Raw genomic sequence first — 22,133 nt, forward strand, 5'->3', positions numbered from 1 at the left:
GAGCAAAACTCCACCCAAGGATTGAATTAAGTTTTACAAGATTTCTTCCTCCCAGTACTTGAACGAAAGACCTATGAATCTCTAGAGCTCTTTCAGTGATAAACCTTTGGTTGCACAACACATACCATTTCTCCACCCTTATCTGCCTTAGAATCATCGAAGGGTTTAACTCCCACAGTACCTTTCAATTTGAAATTCTCAGTGACCACCTTCATGACCCTTCCCCAATCTGTTACTTTTGTGGTTGATGTCAGAATCGCAGCCTTCTTCCAGTCTCCTTTCTCTACATTTAAGAATTAAGACCATATTTCGATCTCTAAAGTCACTACTAACCATAGCTTGGTGGCCTTCGATCGTTGGCATCCAAAGTGGATCCCTCTTTCCACTAGGTTCCTCGATCCACTAACTCACCAATTAACAGCATTGTAAGAAGAGTAACCTCAAGGAATCAACTTTTATGGGGTATCTCCTTTCCTAGTTGATTACTTACTTGTATAGTACAAGGGACTCATCTGTGGATATTGCATGGCTCCAAAGTTGTCTTTGCACGTCTGAGCACTAAATTTAGAGATGTTTCCTAGTAATATTTGCTAGGAAAGAAGAACACAGAGATCTAGGGAACAAGAGCAATTAATATAAGCTGCGCTACCTAGATATATGTGCATGCATTGTGTACCTAATCAGATAGTACATTTTACCCAATAGAACACCAGAAATCGCATGGACACTTATAGAGTATATTTCATAGCAATTACACTTCTAAAATATTTAAAATATGCCATTCTAAAAAGATATTATAAAAACTCTCTACACATAAGAAGCAAATATCATAATTGACCTATCTCCTAAGCTAGAATAAGAATTATTTCATGCCACTTCAATGTAAAATATGCCAAACTTACCTTCGCCAACAAGGGCAGTTAACTGTGCTATCTCTTGTGCTAGAATAAGAATTATTTCAGTAGGATGTCCAGCAGAGCAGCCAACAATTACATCATCAAAACTTGATGAACACTCCCCGGAGGTAGATAGAGCAATGTCAGGCAACTGGAGAGAACATGTAGGCACCCAATTCTTGTATAGAAGTAGGAATTGCTTGAGGAAGATGTGAAATAGTTTCCTATTTTCAGCCAAAATTAGAATTATAATAGATCAACCAAACATGCCAAATTAGCAATTATTTTAACAAATTCAAAAGCATCATACAAATTATGTACTGTTAACATTCAGTTTGCAAATATTATCAACATATAGTTATTTATCACATATCTGGAGAGAATAAAAAAATCAGAATAGCCTTGCTTCCAGTTGTAAAACATGGGATTCCCAAAATACAAAGAGAAAACTACCTGGAACTAAACCATTGCATACCCATTTTTTTATCATTCTGGTCTTTCTATCAAGGGAAAAAAAAATATGCAAGGTTGTTTGCTGTTGTTGGCTACATTTTCTTTTTTGCATGAAAAGTAAAAAAAAAAAAAAAAGAAAATTTCATTAAAATAAAAGAGAGTACAATCTGGATAAGTGATAAGATAGCACCTAGACAACCAAAAAACTTTACACAAACATTACAAATTTAATTTTCCAGATTACAATTTCAAATCCCCTCCACCTCCCATAAACTTCCCCCAAATCTTCTCTCTAAAGCTGAGAGAACTCTAGCAAAATTAAGACCCAATCTGCAACAGATTTACCCACAGCTGCCACTAATTTATCTAGCTTCTGTTCCTTATTGTCAAAGATTCTTTTATTTATTTCTTTCCATATGTTCCAACAGATGATATTTTGTTCCATTGGGCACTTGCCTATATGGTCCCGTTCACTTTTCGGTAAGTTACACACCTGGGTGAATGCACTTACCCGGGTAAGTGCATTTAGCCATGTTCCTTTATTTTCCAGGTAAATGAGGTTTACCTGGGAGATGGGTATCACTTACTGATACCCAGGAAAATAAAGTTTCCCTGGTCCCTACATAAATCTGAAAAAATAACATGGATTTCTTGGTCAATGGGAACCAAAATCCCATTGACCAACTTCCCCCCTCTCAAAATCCAAAAAAAGAACGCCCCCTAAATTGTTTTGTTGGCTTACATTTTAGAATAAATGAATCAAGTTTTTAAAGCTCTCGCTTATTCTTAAATTTTGTGATGCAACATCATCTAGGAATGGTTCAGAGATTTCTAAGAATGATTCTTGGAGAAACCCAAGAAAAACTCTAGAACACTATATCTTGCCAATCTGATGCTTTTCTCGAGTTCACATCTACACCCCACAAGGGGGCCCCACAATGCCCCACAGCACATCCCCACCTTGTATTGGGAACATCTCCTGATAACAATCTCCTGTACTTTTTATCAGGAGATGTTCCCAATACAAGGTGGGGATGTGTTGTGGGGCATTGTGGGGCACAGATGTGAACTCGTTTTTCTCATAATCTGTTGTTACTACCATTACAAGTTAACTTATCTAGGCATTGAACCACAAGGATCAAGCTAGTATTGGGGGTCAAATTATCAAGACTAATCGGGACTTGATCTGGGCATTTAGTGGGCCTATTGGTGTAGCAAATCCTGCTCAAGCAGAAATAAGTGTCTTGTTGGTGGGCTTCAGATCTGAGTTGGCTCTTTACATCTCTAATATGGTGGTGGAAGGTGACTCCATGAATGTAACCAGTTGAATAAAAAACAATGAGGGTTCTTTGGAGATTCAGCTCCATTTTTAACGAGATTTTGAAAACCAAGTTTAACTTGATCTCTCATTTTAGATGGATTCCAGAGCGTTGAATTGTGTAAGCTGATGGTTTGGCCAAGTCAGGGGAAGGAAGGGATTCTTTGCATAGTGACTCCTCAAAGCCTTCGTAAATTCTAGGATGGTCTTTTTGTTTTTGGCCATTGGTCATATTTGGCGTTGATGTACATCTCCGGTTCTCCTCATATGCATCCTTTTCCCCCTTCTTTTGACATGAAATTTACCCTTTTCTAAAAAAAAATATAGCCTTATGCCTACACTGAATGTCACCTTAAATCAAGTATTTAATTTCCCTTCAAATTTTATGCTTTCTATCAAATGAAACACTACAGAACTCATCATCTAAATATCCTCCATCAGAAGCCCTACTTTTTTAGTCCTTCACTCTTAATAAAACTACCCCTTATAAACCACCTATACAAAAATGTTTACAGCCTTCTTGTTGTAGGTGCCTTAGCTAAATCCAGCACAAATCCAGGGCCAACATCAGAAAACCAAACTAAAACCATCTTCCAAGAACTAAACAAAGCAACACTAGCCCTAATCCAGATGAGAAAATCTCCAAGTCTCCAACCAACCCTCTTGAACACTTCAAACAACAGCATCTGCCTCCTCTAAAAACCAGGGTATCAAACTTCCACAACTTCTCCCATCGCACTTAGTCCTTCACGTCTGAAATCCTGACCCTCTCCCTCATTCCATGCCTCTCCACCTTCTTCTTGAGCGTTACTCTTTAGCTTCGCCTTTTCTTTTTCTCAAAACTCTTTCAGAAGCCCTTCTAGAAAAAGCCTCACCACTCTCAAACTCTTTCAATATCCCTCTCCACTAGTTTCCTTAAGTCCACTCCACTCTTCCTTTTCCCACTATCTAAGTTCAAAACTCCATTATTTATCAAAGCTTTGCCCACATACTCCTTTCCTTTCACCTCAAGGACTCCAATCTTCTTCAACTCCCCAACTTCAGAACTGTCATCAATGTTAATTTGATCACTGGAGTTAATATCAATAAGAACCTTATGATTCGTAGCTCTAGAACCAACCTTCCTTGAAAAAACTCTCTTATATTTATTACTGGGTCCAGTCCCAGCAAGTCCCTCTTTTAACCACAACAAAACCTTAGTAACATGCACCAAATAAGATTTACTTAATCCTCTAGGATTCATTCCCAAATTGGCACCAATTCTTCCAATTAACACTTCCTCAACTGGAAAACATTGTTGTTCCTTTGAAGAACAGCACTGCCCTCCACATCAAGACATCCGATCCCTTGATTGCATGTGCTATCATCCCTTACCTGCTTCAATGAAACCTCTACCACTGATACTGGAGGATATTCCTAAGTACTTCATCCCTTTGCATCTTCTTATTATTAAAAACTCTTTGCTTTTCTCTCTTGCCAAATGAATACTTTCATTATAGAAGACAATATATCACTTTGCCTTTTATGGAGATCCCAAGAATTTACCAGCTATTTAAATCTTCCAAAGACCGGTTTTGGACAGCAATGATTTCAGGATTTTTAAAGTTAATTAGAGCAAATGACTTATTAGCATAAACTAAACTTTGATGCATTTGATGTTGTTACTACAAAGAGCTGTCCTAATGTTGAGATTTAAACAAGCTGCAATTGAATATGCTCACTAATTGCACACTTGCTTTTGTTATATTTGTGCAGAGAGGAGGAAGAGGGCCTTCGAATTACTGATCAGAAAAGAAGGTCCATTCCAGACTTCAAAGTATGGAAACTGGAAAGTGATTACTACAAAGTGATTTCAATTAACTCAATGAAACATTCAGCCTGGTTTCTGGTTTTTGGGATTCAAGCACCAAGTGGGATGAAATAAAATTGAGTTGTAAAGCATCTTTTACTTCTAACTGCCAGATATAACTAAATGGGATTTCAAGTTTCAATGAATCAACAACCACTTGTTTCAGATATCCCATATCCACATTGAGATAGTACACTACCATATTAAGTTTTCAAGCTGTTGAGAAAGTCAAAGGTAGGTTAAAGTGATTATGAACATACAAACGAGATAAAGAAAAGGGTTCTTAGGCAGTTAGAAAGAAAATATATATATAAAGAGTTTCAGAAGTTTCTTCTATTGATTAGGTTTTAGTTAAAACTTTTATTTTCTGAGACAAGAAGTGGACAAATGGACTGAAGTTGCTTTCAATATTTGTGTTATAATAGGAGAGTGAATTTTTCTCCAAGAATGGGCTTCCAAAGACTCCATTTCCAAATGGGTGGAAAGGCAAGGCAGGGCTTTCCCAATTTGTACTCTCAAATTTTTTATTACTTATATATTAAGAAAAGCTTATGTGAATTGTCTGTGTTTAGAAAATGATTATATTGCTAACAATTTACACTGAACTCTCCTTGTTCAGGTTAGCTTTGGTCAGGCTGAAGCAAAGATGTGTCAATGAATTACCTGGTCTGAAACTCCTCCAAGCCTTTCCCAATTTATACATTTCCAATTTCAAAGCTAATAGAATGCACTGGTGTCAACCTTCTCATTTTCTTCCTGATCAATGCATTCCTTTTACTGATACAAAGAGATTTAGTTTCAAGTCACATGATACATAGAAAGCAAATTCTAGTTTGAAATATATTGGTCCAAAAAATAAATCTAGTTTGAAACGTTTTCCTTTTGCCTACATTTCGTTTCTTTTCTTAATAAAATCTCTTTTTCTACCATAGACTTTTGAGAAGTGTTGCCATCTTTAATTTTAAATAAAATCTCTTTCATCTTGTTACCAATAAAAACAGAAGAAATTATTTTCTTGTTTATTTGTATTCTATTGCTAAGACTATATGAATGATGAGAAATTGGCTGTGAATTTTAGGGAATAAAACAAAGTTTCCAAGACATAATAATCATCTTGATGGAATTTAGTTTGGCAATCCTTGTAGTTACTTTCCTACTGTAGCATCACTAGCTCTAATTTGGATTGTTCTGCCAGTTTGTTCTGGCAGAGAGTTTGTTCTGACAAACCCCATTGGAAATAAACCTCTTTTAGAGAACAAGGACTCTGAATCCGGTTTAAAAGACATCTAATTTCCAGCTCATCCACAGAAAGCAAATAATTATATATTTCAAGCATAGTACATTGAATTAGTTACATTTCGATAACACTTGTAAGCGAATAAAAGAGTAGAACTTCAAGCACCTAGCACATAATAAGTGAAAATTGTGGAGTTGGTCTGAACTTTGTACATCATTTATGACTTTGCTAAGACAGTTTTCAAAGATAACCACCAAAGTTTTAATCTGTGGTTTAGGAGTGGTACTTAATCCTGCAAAACACATATAGCTTTTCTTTTGACATGTTATCTTTTTTAATCAGATAGAAGCTGTGATGAATGACTTTATTCAGCTGAAGCCACAATATAATGTTTATGAGGCTGAAACAATTATTGAATGTTAGGTCTTCTTCTACCGTATGCTTTTGCTTTTTTATCTTTTATTTTTTTTTATTTTGGTTGCCTGGACTGACATATATCTTTATTGCAATGTGGTTGCAAACCCATTTAGCCAGAGCTGGATCCTTAAAGTTGGATGGCGAATAACCTAGATTTTGGGAATATGATGATCTCATGATCAAAATGAGGCTGACCAACCAACTGTGCCACGAGATTATTTTTTATGTTATATCTGCAAAAGTCCAGATGAAGCACTAGAGATGGAAAAGTTTATATCTGCAAAAGTTTCCCAACAAGCAAATGATAAGCCAGCATTACGCTTAAAGATGTACTAGTAATCTTTGAGGTTCTTTTAACAGGGGTAGAATTGGAAATTTTGGCTGATTCCGATTCCAGCTTCTAGTTGAACCAAACAGCAGGAGTCGGAATCCGATTCCGATTCCTAACTGAACCAAACAGATGCCCGGAATAGGTGATTCCTATTCCATTTCCGGTCCTGTCCGCGAACCAAACACACCCTTAATTTTTGAGGTTATAATTTTAAAATCGACATTTTTAAACTAAAATATTCATTTGGTGTGTTTATATACTAATTTCTTTTCATGATTTTCTTATTTGATAGGGTTTAATCAACACAAACGTTGCTAAATGCTGTACTGAACCCCGAAAGACTTCAAAACCTGAACCAATAAGTAAGGAAGAACTTAAAATGTTGTCTAATCAACACATTTACTCCTTTTTCTTTACTAATTTTGTGTGTCTATACTATATACCAATTTTCTTCTTTCACCTTTTCTTCTTTTCCTATAACAGAAATAGGAATGTTCTTATATTTTTTGAAATTTATGTTCTTATTTTCTCATGAATATGTTGATTTTCTATACTTTAACATGAAGTTTATACTTTTCTCATGAAAATTATGGATAATTATTAAGGAAATATGATTATGGAACCTAGGGAACTACCCTAGGATACATATTTTTTCTTGAAAAAAATCCATCGCCTAGGCGACAAGGCGCCCCCTTGTCGCCTTGGCGCCTTCAAAACTATGCTTACTATCATCAACTAACTCCATCAACTAAGGTGTTTTCTTCAAATTGAGGTCCGCTCATAGTTGTATCTAAGGTTAAAACATCAAAGTAATTGTTTCAATTACAGAAAATATTACTTATATAATTTTCAGTTTGTATCAGCATCATGTGCTCAAAATAGAAAAATGGCTTTCAAACAATTACAGTCCAGAATCAAGACTTAACACTCTAAAGTCTAAACAAAGCTCAAACTTCATTCATATAATAGTGATTTATAGATGACAACCAGAGCATACCTTAATGATTTGAGATATCAACCCAAGCACTAGATGACAGTGAAAATAAAAAACACAGAGAATATTAATATTCATACTGACCAGAAACTGCTAGCACTTAGGAGCACCCTACTAACTTCCGTAACTTAGTAGAGGGAAAAAAATAAATTTAATCAAAATCAACATGATGCAACAAAAATCCATCTCAGATATAAATTTGTTTATAGATTACAATATGCCAACGTAATTATAGAGTAAAAAAATAACAAAAATCCAACCAAAGTCGTCAGAAGGACCAAATAAAGAAAAAAGAATATGCATTGCAACAGCACCAAACATGTAACTTAACATTGTACTTACCAAGCATATGGTATCGGCTATTGTACAAGCAAGGGCAGAATAATGAAATAAACATAGATATCAAACTCCAATCTTGTTTGAAGTTTACAGGCTTTCTATCATGCACTTTTTAGATAATCTTCAGGGTTCATATGAAAAGAACCTAATAGAATATTAGGTTAATAGATTTTACTTCTTTGTGCATTGGCATGGAACAGAATATTCAGAGAAATATCAAAAAACTAGTGACAGGACCAAAATATTCTTGAAGTCCTGCGTGCCAATATTGACTACTGTACACCCAATAGCCTTAGCAGAATTGAGGCATAGTGTAAGATTTTCATTCCTTTCCCAAGGGTTCAGCACCTTCTTTGTATTGATTGCTCATTCATCAGTGGTCCCAGGGACTGCCACATTGATAAGTTTACTGCATCAAAGAATATGCCTTCAGATTACAAAGCCCCAAAACCAAGAAAGAAAACCATCTCCAAATTCAAATTAAAGCAAAGGGCTTAACAGGAAAATCACCATAGAAGAACGCAATCTTTTACAATCTCGAAGAGATCATTAGTGGAAGGATCTATAGGAAGGTATCTCATCAAGAACTGATCTTCTGCTAGGTAGTTGTTTATATGAGCAACATAGGACGTTTTCTCAGATCCACTGATGGTGTGAGGCAATGTCATCGTAGCAGCCTTCAGAAATGCAGTTGAAATCTTTGCTCCGCTACCAATTCTAGCATTAACATGCGATTGCAGTTTCAAATAGACCTGAAACGATATGATTTGCTCACTCTACTTAAAATCCTTAATCCCAGTTCCAATTTCTCAACCCAAAACCATAAACTGCATAAAAAAATGAATTCAAATTCAACGATTACGCATTCAAGCTGCAGATCCTATAATAGTACTCACCCGAAGGAAGACTTCACAATCCTCTACCTCCTCGTCCATGTCCCGATACGATTCGAGCAAACGCGCAGCCCTCTCTTCCTCAGTCAAAGACTCTCCAACGGTTTTCAGCTTCGACGTCCTGGAAGGCAAGTGTCCCATTGTCACTCGCCCGAGCTCCCTCCTCACTGAGAGGAACTGCAGAAACCAGTCGCCAACGTTGCAGGTTCAAATGCAAGATCAAGAAAACAGACAAAACATCGAAGTAACCCACAAACAAGAAAACTACTTGGGTTTTAGGGTTTTGAGGATTACTCACATAGGAATTCAAGCTGTGAAGCTCCACCTGAATGAACTGGCTCTGGAGCCATGGATCACCATTCGCAGGTAAGTCTGAGGAAATCAAGTGGTTTTGATCTCTGTTTTCTCTTTTCTAGAAGCTCTTCTCTGAATGGAAAACACCAACTCTTATATTGGTCAATTGGCAAGGATTTAGACCGTTACAAAATCAATTTAAAAGACAGGGTAAATCGTATCAAAGATTTCAGAATAACTATCACGTTTCTTACAACGGTATATTTAAAATTCTAACAGAAAGTCATCGAGTTCTGGTGGCCTTCGAGAATTACCACGTCCTTAGAGAATTAGAGAATGGAGGGGGAGAGGGAATTTTCAGAACGTCCGAAACCTGATCATGGGCCGGGCTCGGGCTCGTTTTTTATCAAAATTCTAATGGGTCCGGCTGAAAGTCCGAGACCGAGATAGTATAAAGTTAGGCCCGAAGCCCGGATTGTGAAAATCCACGTTCTGTGCATCCATGAGTTTACTGGATACGTGAACCCGCCAAGCGACCACATCGGCATTTCGAAAAAACAGGGTGTTCAGCTGAACAAACCCGATTCAACCCCCCGCAAAAAGACAAAACCCATAAACAGGGCTTCTCTCAAAAGTTTTAAGGTCATTCGTATTTTCCCCTCCTATCTCTTGTCATCATCTCCTTTGAGCCCCAAGTAGGGGTGTAAACGGTATTCGATTTTTTTATTCAATTGGAATTCGAATGGAACGGTCGAATTCAAATTTATACATTTTACCGATTAATTTATCGAATTTGAAAATTAACAGTGGAATTGTATCACCTGTGCATGCTGTCATTCTTGATAACCCCTCCCCTCCTCTCTCTCTCTCGTCCAGTCGTCCTTTTCTCTTCCATTTCTTTTATTTTATTTTATTTTTATATAAACTAGAGATCCAAACCAGTTTCATCTCCCGTTTTCAATTTCTTCTTCCACCTCTTCTCTTCCTCTCTATCCCTCCGTCTTTTCTATTCACACTTCCCTTCTCTTCCTCTCCCTCTTTCTTTTTAATTTCCAATCTTTAGAAGCTATGAGCAGTCGAGCATTGGTCACCAGCCACTACCATCTCCTTCGCCAATGCTCAAGCTCAAGCTCAACGCCTCAAGGCCCTCAACCATATAACATCACCAGCTATTGTGTTGCAACAGTCCAGCATCACCAGCCAACACTACTCACTACCATTGCATTCACACCACTGGGAACCCACGACTACCACTGTCAATCTCCTACCGCTTTTCTCAAGATAATCACATGTTTTCTTTGCAAATTCAATCATTTAAGATTCTAGGCCTCATACCGGTCGGATTCAAATCGAATTGAATATTTGACTTAATAATCAAATTCGAATCTGAATTTAAGCAATCGATATCCGTCGGATATCGAATCGAATTCGAATGTTGTTTTTCATAATCGGGTTCCAATTCGAATCTAGCCTGATTCGGTTCAAATTCGATCCATTTACAGGCCTATCCCCAACTCGAGCATCCCACTGGCCACTCACCACACACATTGGCGCCATTGATTGTGATACCTAGGAAAAATAAAATTTCCATGAACCCCATAGAAATCTAAAAAAAGAACATGGGTTTCTTGGTCAATGGAACCAAATTCCCATTGACCAATTTTCGCCTTCTCAAAATCTAAAAGAAGAATGGACCCTAAATCCTAAAATTAACCTTTAAAATGCATTTGATAGGGCACATATCCTTCAACCAGGTAGGAGTTAAATGATTATCAAGGCATTAGCCCATCTTCTTACGTACATATTTAAATAAGATTTTTTAGGACAAAATTGTTGAAAGTGATGACTTCCATTGTGTTGCTTTGTTAGATTTGTTAATGTTTTAACAACATCAAACATTGATAATTCATTACTTCTGGTTCTTTTATTTGTGGGAACAAGAGAACAGGTTTTCAATGCTGCAGTAGGAGACATAACAATTACATCGAATAGATCAAAATTTGTGGGGTTCACTCAACCATATACTGGTTTTGGAGTTCGCATGGTTGTACCAGTAGAGCACGAAAACCTTACAGTTGGATTATGGTGGTTCTTGAAACCATTTACACCACAACTATGGTTTACCACCTTTGCATTCTTCATCTTGAAAGGAGTATTAGTATGGATATTTGAGCATCAACAAAATCCTGAGTTTACAGGGCTCATATTTTCAACAGATGGGAAAAGTTCTTTACTTTTCTTTCTCCCTACTAGTTTTTTCACAAAGTAAGTAAAGGTATTTTTATGGATTTTCCAAGTGTTGAGTTCTATGAAAGCTACTTTGCATTTTAAAGGGTGTTTTTTAAATTGTGAATGATTCTTCTCTCATTGATTGGTTATAATATGTAAAACGTTTTTATTAAAGCTATGTTTGGTTTGAAGGAAAAAGTAGGGAAAAGAAAGGAAAGTCAGGGAAACCTTCACAAATCTTGTATAGGTTTCCTTAACTTTCCTTTCTCTTCCCTACCTTTTCCTTTAAACCAAACATAGCCTAAGGGATCGATTATGATGCTAGAAAGACATGATACTAGAAAAACATACAACTAATCAACTAGTATCACAAAAGTAGTAAGCAAATAGGTGGGTTTTCATCAAAATTCATGGGGTTATGATTGGTCAAAGCCTTTTGATATCATGTCTTTCCTGTATCATATTTTCCCTTTTATTAAATGAAAAGTTATTCATACTTGTTAGTTTGTTTAGTTTCTTTTATTTTTAAATGGGTAAATTGTTGGAACGTCCCCTGAAGTTTCTAACTGTTGCTGAAACTTCCCTTGAAGCTTGGTAATTGTAATCGCTCCCTTGAACATTTTGACATAGTTACAAATGAACCCCCACTGTAAGAATCCTCCAATAAGAGGTATGAAAATGTCCAAAGTGTTCATGTAGTAACTTTTGACCAAAATGTCTTGTTTTCAATTTTTTGTATGAATGGTTATCCCAAACCCTTCCAATCAATTTTATAAAATTTGATTTATTTTCCAAATTTTCCCTTCATATTAAATTAGTTAAAGGTAAAGTTGCAATCTTAATCTCTTTTTCTTTTGTTGGACATAAAGTTTAGTAGTTTACCCTTTTTAAATTTAATCAACTTCCTTCTTTCATATGAAATTACAGCTTTATGGTGCAAAATGAATTGATGAGTGTCTTTAAAATTTAAAGTTAATAATTTCTTAAAATAGAACTTCACCATCACCCTATGCATAACCTCCTCCCACTAGTGACAATAGGATTTGATCCAAAGCCTCCCCTACAACCAGCAATAGTTGTTCCCTTTTCTTTTTAAACATATGTGAACATGTTCATTTAGTGCTCCTTCAAAATCTTTTATATATTTGAAGGTGGCAATTTCTAACCCATTCATCCGTAACACAACCCTACACATCCATTTAACAATAAGTTGGTGGAGTGGGTTGATTAATCCATTGGGCCATAGAAAATGGGTTGTGTTAGGTTTGGTTGTGGGTATTCATTTGGGCCAATTATATGTACGTCACCATCTTCTCAATTCTTGCTCTCTCTCTCTCACACACACACACTTTTTAACAATTTTCTCTCCTCATAATTCCATCTTTTCTCTGTCCTATAAATTCTAAATTTTATCTCTATTCTCTCATTCTTTAGGATTTTTTTTCTTTCAATTTTCTCACCTCTTTTCTCTATCTTGACTTTCTCTTTTCTATCTCACATTCTCTGTCTCCTGTATTTCTCCTTTTTCTCCCCAATCCTACAAATTATTCTTTCTCCCTCCTCACGTTCTTTCCTCTCTTTCTTTTAATCCAATTTCCCTCTCTACTTCTTTTTCTCACCAATTCTCTCTCCTCCTCTTTTATTATTGACTTTTTTCTCTTTTCTCATACAGTATCTCCCCCTCTACTCTCCTCCATTTGTGGGTCTCTCTCATGTATTTTCTCCGTCCTATGTTTTTCTCACTTATCTCTCATCCATTTCGACTTCTTTCCTTTTCCTTTCCTTTCTATTGATCTCCGGTTCTACTATATTTTCTCTCTCCTTGATTTTAATTTTATTGAATCTCAACTTTTGTATCTTTGTAAACCATCCACTTAAGGACACGTAGCAACATAGAAAAGCTATAGTTTTTTTTTTCTCAAAAAATATTTGTTTACATTTTTTAATTATTCAAACTAGTGGGGATCCGTGTAATGCACATGATTTGTTGAATGAAAGTTAAACAATAAAAACATATAAGAGTAGAATTTTTTTTTATATTTTAACTTCTATGTAGTTAATATTATTTATGTTTTATATATTATTTTTGATGAATTTTAACAATACAAAAATAAAAACAATTAATTTTAGTTAATTTAATTGTTAAATCTCTTATAAATAACAATAATTTAATCTCCAATAGTTATTGAAAATTTATAATGAAAAAACACAATTATTGAAAATAAATTTACAACAAAAATACAATATAAATTTTCAATAAGTCGTTACAAATTTATTTTCAATAGTTGTGTATTTTATTGGAAGTTGTTATTTATTGGAGATTTGGCTATTAATTTAGCTAAAATTAATTATTATTATTTTTTTGTATTGTAAAAAAGATTATTAAAAGTAGTATATGAAACATAAATAATATTAATTGTCTTCTCTTCAACCCTACATCGAACCTAAATGAACCTATTCATTTGCCACCCCTATTTAGTATCTTCCAATAAATCAGGTGCACTCTAATATATTTTGTATATATCTTGTGAATATTTTCCTTTTTTTATTAGTACTTATGTATGGGAAAAAAAAGAATGTGTGGCATCATTATGCCTTGTGGAGTTGATACTTATAAATTTGTTTTTTATTTTACAGAAGGAAATCTCCAGACCAACTATTCTAGATTCGTAATATACTTGTGGATGTTAACATTGTTCATTATTGTGGCAAGTTATAATGCAAATCTAACTTCCATCTTAACGGTGGATAACCTACAACCAACCGTTACAAGTCTTGATACGTTGCACAAGGATGGAAGCTATGTTGGATATCAGAAAGGGTCTTTTGTGGGTGAACTTCGGATAGAGAAAGGATTCCCAGCTGAAAAGCTTAAGAAGCTTTCTACACCTACTGAATATGCACTTGCTTTATCAAACAAAAGTGTTGCTGCAATTGTCGATGAAGTCCCATATATTAACGTATTTTTGAAAAAGTACTGCAACCAGTTCATGATAGCTAGAATGCCTATTCAAACTGGAGAGTTTGGCTTTGTAAGTTTTTTTTCATGCCTAATATTTTTAAATTAGTTTATACCTTTCTTGTTTTATTTTGTGAATTGATACAATTAATGCAAGTATGACTATGAACAATTCATGTTGTTGCATAAATAATAACTATTTTGTATAGAATTAGTGTGTGCTAGGTATTGAATATTGTAGAACAACAGAACATGATTCACCCCATATTAGGACAAAGGGTTTCTTGAGCTGAAGTGAGATCTATAAAATGTATTGAACAACATATGTCAACACAACTTTTTATGGGTTCAATTAGTAATAGCACTTTAACTTTAAAGTAGTTTGGAAAAATCATATATATTCATATCTATCTATCTATCTATCTATCTATCTATCTATCTATCTATCTATATATATATATATATATATATATATATATATATATATATATATATATATATAATAGAAAGAGGAAAGAAGGGAGGCAAGGGGTCCTTTCACCATAGAGCTCACATGTGACTCCTTTCTCACATGTACAAATTTATTTTTAAATGAAATCATTAAAAATATAACAAGGCAAAATTAAAACCCTAGTCTTCATTGTCTCTCATAAAACCTATATTTAATGTCTTTCTAATAAGATCATTCTTCTCTCTCTCTCTCTCTCTCTCTCTCTCTCTCCCCTCCTAATAGCCAATGTTTGTAACATCTCCCCTCCCCATCTTTTCCTTTTAAATTTCTTTTAATATCTTTTAATCCCTTTTGTCACTCTATAATGAAGTAGGGATGTAAATTAGATGGATTGGGTAAGTTTAAGAGCCAACCTAAATATGAACCCTAGCTTAGATCAAATTAATGTCAAAGCCATATGTGCCAACTAGTACATTGGGTGAACCAATTTTCTTCTTATATAAAAGTCTATAGAAAACATTTCTACTTTCCATGGGTTATTAGGTTTTTCTTTATTTTTTTATTAATTTAATGTAGAATTGTTTCATGGATTCTCATGGTTCAACAACAAAATGCAATGAGAAAAAACTTAACATGGGCCTTTGGTTATCTTCATAATTTTAATTTTAAAATTGTTTTTAACTTTGTTATTCATCTCATGTTTCTACTATATTTTATATGTAAAAGACTAGAAATATATAAAAACTTTAGTGAATCATTATTACTTTATTTTTTCTCTTAAAAATACATTCTTAAAAGATAATGAGTAATTGCTTTAAAAATATATATTTTTTGTCTTTATTGATGTATGTTAATTTTAATTTTCTAAAATAATTAATCTAGGTAGAAGTATTATTTTCTCTTCATAATTTGTCAATGATATAATGAGCATGAGACTAATGTTATATTTATTGAGGATCTATGTTGAAGAGTAACCAGTTAACATGGCGAATGATTGTGTATTTGTGCAATATATTTTCCAATGTATTGATATTTTTTTACATTTAAAACTCAGTTCTCCTTACTTTTTTACAGGTATTTCCCCATGACTCCCCTATGATATCTATGGTATCTGAGCAAATTTTGATGATTAGTGAAAATCAAGACTTATGGGATAAAATTGAAAATGAGTATTTCCAACAAGAAACATGTTTGAATCCTTATGCCAATATGATATCCACTAGATTGCGCCTTTACAACCTTCGTGGTGTATACGCAATCACTGGAGTAGCTTCTGCTTTAACCGTCTTTCTTTTCTTTATTTCCTCGATATTATTTCCACAGTGTAATGTTGAGGACAATGAACAAGATGGACAATCCATGGTGATTATACATCATGAACAAGAGGAAGAACCCCAAGTGATTCTACATCAAGATAGAAATACTTGAGAAATCTCCATAGAATGGCCATGTCATTGTCCTAATCGTCGCTGCCACCATCTTAGAATCTTGGAAAGGAATGTTGTATGACATCAAATATTTAGTTGTTATATATATATGGAAATCAAACAAAAGGTGGGTTTGTGCTATTATTGTTATTATGGTTGTCATTGATTGCAAGAATTTTTTATATGTATTTGTAGTTTACCATAGAATTGTTCTCATATTTGAATAACCTAAATATTCATCTACGGTTGATTAGTGATATATTTCTCTTTTATTTTCTTAAGATGATCTAGTAATTATGTATTGCTCATATGACTACATAAGAAGTTTAGAAGGTTGGGTTTGTGCTACACATTCAACCTTGAAATTAATTAGTCTACTTTAAGTTCTAGAGCAAGTTAGAACTATTTATTGTGTAATCTCATCATCCTAATATGGGATTGTCTAAAAGATGTTAGAGATGTACTTGGAATGATTTGGTTTGGGTTAACTTAATTCTACCAACCAAACGGATACTATCGGATTGGCATTTGGGTTAATCAAAACCAACCTACATGTTCCTGAAACCAAATGTGATATTGTTTTGTATATCAGTCAACTTAATCAGTTAAAAGTTCTCCTATTTTATTGCATTTATTACCGTTTACAACTTTATTTGTATGGGAGAAACTAGGCATGAGTTTAGGTCCCACCATGAAATTAGAATGGGCCCAAAATTATGAGTAACATTCATCCAAACTTTTGCCAAGTTTACCAATATGACAACTAGTTGACTAGGTGTCCGGGAGAGGACATTATTTTTTGTCTTTTCTAACTTTTATGGTATTGGAGAGAGAGAGAGAAAGAGAGGAAAGACTAGTGTTGAGAGAGATCAAATCAGCCTCCCACAAGATTTCCCCCACAGCGTCCCACAGTACATCTCTGCCATGTATTGGGAACATCTTCCGATGATAATACTAGAAATGATGATGTCATCATCGAGAGATGTTCCCAATACAGGGTGGTGATGTTCTGTGGGACGTTGTAGGGGGGATGATTTGAACTCGTGTTGAGATCGATGGCCTTACCCAATTAAAGAAGGGCATGAATTAGATAGAGATTTAAATTTAATTTGTCTATGAATTCAATTCGAATTCTTATCTCTTGATAACCGAGCTCAAAACTCTTCCCCTTAAATTGAATCCGAACCTTATCACAAATAATATGCAATAGAAAATTTGAGACTTAGTTAATTGGGTTCAACAGTACCTGTTCAAGATAATACACTTGAAACAATCAAGCTATTGAACTAAGAAATCTATAGCCAAATAAAAGAAATAAACAAAACTGTAGAAGGAGTTACAAGAGTTAGCAATCAATAATTAAGCACAAAAATAAACAATAAGAAAATAGAATTAATAACCATAGAAATATAAAGGAGCAGCTTAAATGTAAATAAATACATATTTAATGGTAGTTGCACCTGGTGGTCTATGCCATTGCAACTAGAGAGAGAGGACCAGCCATAAACAAGTAGCTATCAAATGGACCTACTACAAGAGAGTTGAGATATGGACTAACTATTAGAATAAGTAAAAGTAAGTGCAAAAAAGCAAATGCTTCTAAAATATAAATAGATAATATAAGTTAACAACAATAACAATTAAAGTAAAGGTAGTTAGTAATGTTAGTGCAGTGAATAAAGTAAGTAGAGTTAGAGTTCAAACTCCACTAGACCTGCTTGTACCTTGTAGATATAAAAATAAGACAAATAAAATAAAGAGAAGATTTGCAAGATCTCAAGGTCTCAAGTATCATAGTGTTGAGTAAGTTAGCACATATAAAATAAACTACAAACTTAAAAACAAAAGAAGCCAAAACATAAGAGGCACACAAAAATTTTCATAGAGGTTTGGCCAGCCCTACTTGTGTCCTCTACTTCATACCACCATTGAGGATTTTCACTAATAGACTTGACTTTTCGAACACCAACCAAGCCTTTACAACCAACAAGACTTCATAAGTGCCTACGATACCTTTCATAATTGGACTTTCATTGGGTGCCAACAAAACCTAAACCAACAAGGTTTCTAGGTGCCTACAAATCCTTGTAAGCCTTAAAAAAGGTGCCAATAAGACCTTAATGGTGTTCAACAACTTGAATACTTACCTGCTCAAGGATCTTCCACCAATAAGCACATGAGCAAGTTTACAATGCAAGAACAAACCTCTTAAATATGTAGGTATAAACAATTATCATTCAAACTAATCAGTTGCTAGAGAATACTCATATGCTCAAATTAGGGAGAAAGATCCCAATAGATGGGTGAGAACGAGCTTAAAGGCTTCTCAACTAAGTTAACTATAAACTAAATGAAGCTCAAGATCTCCTCCAAAAACACTCTAGCTCTAGTTTGCTCTCTTTGAAATACAACTATATACAATATGTAAAAGTGAAATCATATTTTGTTTTTCACAAGCTTTGATTCAATGAGAATTTAAAAGCAAGTGATCGTCATTTAACCATTAAAAGGATTTTACCTCTTTAGGAAACAATTCAAATTTCTTCTAACTCATTGGAAGGCTTTTTAGATTTATTAGTAGTTATTGGAGCATCCCCAATTCCACATGGTCAAGTTTATTCAATGTAGACAACTACACTCTTTTGATAGTTGTCTACAACAAGAAGGGAGGAATCTTTTTTCTCCTACAGTCGACTAGTTCCACTATATAAGTTAAATGGCAAGCTTGTGAACTCAATCAATTTAAGAAGTCAACACATGTTTACTAAGTTGTTGATACATCTTCTCAAACTAGGAAAATTCCATGCCTCAACTATCACAATTAGTTGTGTTGGAAGAATTGGAAACTTGATTAGAACCTATTACAGTTCTTAGCTGAATTAAAAAGAAAATCAGCCCAACTTGAGAATTAGTTTCTTGGTATTTTGAAAATTAAATTTTCAGGTCAATGTTGCACAGAACCAGATTAGATTTGAAACTCAAATTAAATAATGATTGTACCTGATATAGAATCCATAGAATTAAGCTCTCAGAGTGGTAGTTCATGCCTAATATCAGACCTAAATCAACCTCTAGATGAAGATGGCACTGGTGTATGTAAAACCAATTCAGCAATGTAGTTTCTACAAAACTAAGCTCCAACCTTCTTGGAACCAATGTAGATGTGTGAACCTTGATTCCTCTAAAGTTTTTCTTCAAAATTTCAGCAAAAGATTGAAGAGAATCAACCCCCACTATGGCTGGTTTGAACTAGGGTTTTGATGCAAAGGAATGAGAAAAAGAGAGTAAAAAAGTGGGGAGAATAGAATGGTTCACCCCTTCCCTCTAATCCTATTATATAGAACACTCTTCTAATCCTATTAGGAGCTAATCCAAATTAATTTGGATTAGGGCTTATCCATGTTTAGATATGGACATTATATTCTTAAGAGAATCATTGCTCCATAACCATATCCATATCCATATTTGATCCATGTCAACTTAAGTTGTCATGTGACTATTCAACTAATTAAGACCCTTTTTTTTTAATGGTTCACTTCTATAGGCATTGCATGGTGTGGGACCCACAAAGGTCTCACATAAGTCTACAAGGGTTTGGCCCTACCCCTAGAAAGGGGTAGGCTGAATTCACTGCCTAAGTGATGTAGAACAAAAATGAAACACGTGAGAAAAGCTTCAAAGAAAAGAGTAGAAGTCGAATTTTAAGAAGAAGAATTTTTCACTAAACAATTAAGATAAAATTGATAACAAGAGAACTACCCATAGCCTTCCCCTAACTAATCTTTATATAGGCATACACCCTTATGTCTCTTAATCCTAATCTAGAAACACTCCAAAATAGAATCCTACTAAAATCCTTCAAAAGGAAAGTCATAATTGAATATAAATTTGAAATAATGTTATATTGGTAAAGACGAATTAAGATGGAAACTCTGAGATGACACCAAGTTGGTAAAAACGTATTAAGATAGAATTCTCGTGATGATGTTATATCGGTAAATTTTTACTAAGATGGGCGAGCAGCGTCATTTCTGCTTCTTATGTGTCTTGGAACGGTCTCAACTTGCATAGAACTCATTGGCCTTCTCTTGTACTACATCACTAAGGATGGTAAACCCCTAAACCAATCAACTTGGGCTCAACTTAGGCCTAACATTTAAACAAAAATGATCCTTAGATTTAGCTACCTTATGAAGACTCAAGGGTAATGGACTTATGTAAGATGAATCCCATCGAGTTATCATCCCTATAATGGTTTGTTTCCCTTAACCTCTCAGTCCATAACCATTAAATACTGCTCATAGGGAATGACCTCTTCCTTGAATGCAAAATGTAGTGTTACACTCTCTCCTCAAATTAATCGCAAGATTAAAACCATTTGCAAACATTTTTTTCTAAAAATAATGACATAATATATAAGTTCATTTTGCAACTAATATTTCAAATACCTTGATATTCACTTTGTCTAACAACGGAGCTAATCCTATCACTAAGATCACCCACTTAGGTAATTTTCTAAACTTCTCCAACATACTCAGATACTTGACCATTAATGAATTTCTTTTGCCCGCATGTCAAAAACAACTCAATCCAAAACCTAATGCAATATCATAGTCAAGTCTAAGGTTAAGTGTAACATTCCAATTTTTTTCCATTTATCTCCAAGGTCTAAGGCACAATTGATAATTGGTCTAAGTTAGTATTTATCTAAAAAACCCACTATCTATGCTTGGGGTCCAATCCTAATGGTTAAGACAAGTTGCTCTAGTAATTTGACAACACATCAATGTCAGATTTGTTAGGATAAACTCTCCAAGTCTATCCAATAGTTGAAAACTTTTCTAAACTAACACAAGTATAATAAGTGTCCAGTTTAAGGAGTAATATAACCACACCAATTTGAATATGAAACAATAGTGTACTTATATATTACTCAAATATAAATGTTTGTGTACATCAATCTGATTGGAGATAAGAGCATACACTTTCTAACAACTCCCACTTGCACTTAAATTTAATTAGGCATAAACCTCAGTCACATGCTATCCACATGTTCCTCAAACACTTTTTATGTCAATGGCTTAGTTAATGGGTCTACCACATTTTCTAATAATGCCACCATTTGAATTTGGGTGTGTTCTCTACTAACAATCTCTTGTGTGATGTGATATTTCCTCTTGATGTGCTTTCACTTCAAGTGGGCTCTAGGCTCTTTAGCTTGAGCAATAGTTCTACTATTGTCACATAATAGTGGAATGGGCGATGTGTTAAATGGTACAACTTCTAATTCTTAGATGAATTTATTCATACGAACTACTTTCTTGGAAGTCTCACTTGCAAGTCAAATTTTATAGGTTTTAAACTTTTCATCAGGGCCCTTTTTTCTTTTATAGATCCACTTGTAACCAATTGTTTTTATACAAGGGTGATTCTATAAGAGTCTAGATCCTATTGGTGTTCATTGAGTCTATCTAAACTTTTTGCCATCTACACACTTTAAGGAGTCTATGCTTAATAATAGTTTTTGTAAAAGTTAAGGGATCTTCCTCATTATTCATTGTTTTCATCAAGTAACTTTCTTGATCATAACGAAAACAAACAGGATGTCCAAACATCAGAGTTGATCTTCTAAGTTGTGTATTGATATTTATAACTTAAAGGTTACCTCCCACTACCCCTATTCCCTCGAAATAATGGTGATTTCTTATGATGCAAATTACTTCTAATAATGGGAATTTCAACTAACAATGTTAATGCCCCTACACATCACTATGAATAATATCAAAAACAAAAGAACATTTTTTATTGCTTGCTTTAAAGGAATGGCTACAATACTTCTAAGTTGACAACCCTCACACTCTAAATTGGACAAATTAACAGACTTAAACATTTTTTGAAACAAAAAACACAAAGAAGCAAAAGACAAATGCCTTAACTGATTAAGCCAAAGCATAATCTAACCAATTAACTCTAACTCATTGTTCTCGCTGACATAATAACTCTAATGACTAGGAAACTCATCCCATTCACCTCACAACCATTCCCA

At 34.4% G+C, this 22,133-nt stretch overlaps 2 protein-coding genes across 3 annotated transcripts; one reads left to right on the plus strand and one right to left on the minus strand.

The window, feature by feature from the left end:
- Positions 1–872: 872 nt before the first annotated feature.
- Positions 873–9,388, minus strand: LOC104590063 (fimbrin-2-like). 2 transcript variants are annotated; one of them, XM_088892614.1, is made up of 6 exons: positions 9,276–9,388; positions 9,026–9,153; positions 8,731–8,904; positions 8,345–8,586; positions 8,183–8,243; positions 873–1,120 (listed from the first exon to the last, which is right to left on the minus strand). In XM_088892614.1, exons 3-5 carry the CDS (start codon positions 8,866–8,868, stop codon positions 8,201–8,203), a joined length of 423 nt encoding a protein of 140 aa, XP_088748740.1. In that variant the 5' UTR covers positions 8,869–8,904; positions 9,026–9,153; positions 9,276–9,388; the 3' UTR covers positions 873–1,120; positions 8,183–8,200. The 2 variants fall into 2 exon arrangements, with proteins under 2 accessions (XP_088748740.1, XP_010246883.2); XM_010248581.3 differs by lacking the exon at positions 873–1,120 and having other exon boundaries at positions 6,778–8,243.
- On the plus strand, positions 8,939–16,088 carry LOC148789816 (glutamate receptor 2.8-like). The gene is made up of 4 exons (XM_088893781.1): positions 8,939–9,093; positions 10,891–11,246; positions 13,888–14,282; positions 15,735–16,088. Exons 1-4 carry the CDS (start codon positions 8,939–8,941, stop codon positions 16,086–16,088), a joined length of 1,260 nt encoding a protein of 419 aa, XP_088749907.1.
- The last annotated feature ends 6,045 nt before the right edge of the window (positions 16,089–22,133 follow it).

The sequence above is a fragment of the Nelumbo nucifera genome, chromosome 8, assembly GCF_055504915.1.
Source record: "Nelumbo nucifera cultivar China Antique chromosome 8, China Antique-T2T, whole genome shotgun sequence".
In the NCBI taxonomy this organism is placed as follows: domain Eukaryota; kingdom Viridiplantae; phylum Streptophyta; class Magnoliopsida; order Proteales; family Nelumbonaceae; genus Nelumbo; species Nelumbo nucifera.

Excerpts from the sequence above, each read along its gene's own strand:
- LOC104590063 (XM_088892614.1), bottom strand. The coding sequence starts at position 8,868 with ATGGGACACTTGCCTTCCAGGACGTCGAAGCTGAAAACCGTTGGAGAG. Across the intron at positions 8,587-8,730 it reads ATTGTGAAGTCTTCCTTCGG|GTCTATTTGAAACTGCAATC; the intron begins GTGAGTACTATT and ends ATATCGTTTCAG. Across the intron at positions 8,244-8,344 it reads AAAGATTGCGTTCTTCTATG|TAAACTTATCAATGTGGCAG; the intron begins GTGATTTTCCTG and ends TCTTTGATGCAG.
- LOC148789816 (XM_088893781.1), top strand. The coding sequence starts at position 8,939 with ATGCAAGATCAAGAAAACAGACAAAACATCGAAGTAACCCACAAACAA. Across the intron at positions 11,247-13,887 it reads ATTTTCAACAGATGGGAAAA|AAGGAAATCTCCAGACCAAC; the intron begins GTTCTTTACTTT and ends TTTATTTTACAG. Across the intron at positions 14,283-15,734 it reads AAACTGGAGAGTTTGGCTTT|GTATTTCCCCATGACTCCCC; the intron begins GTAAGTTTTTTT and ends ACTTTTTTACAG.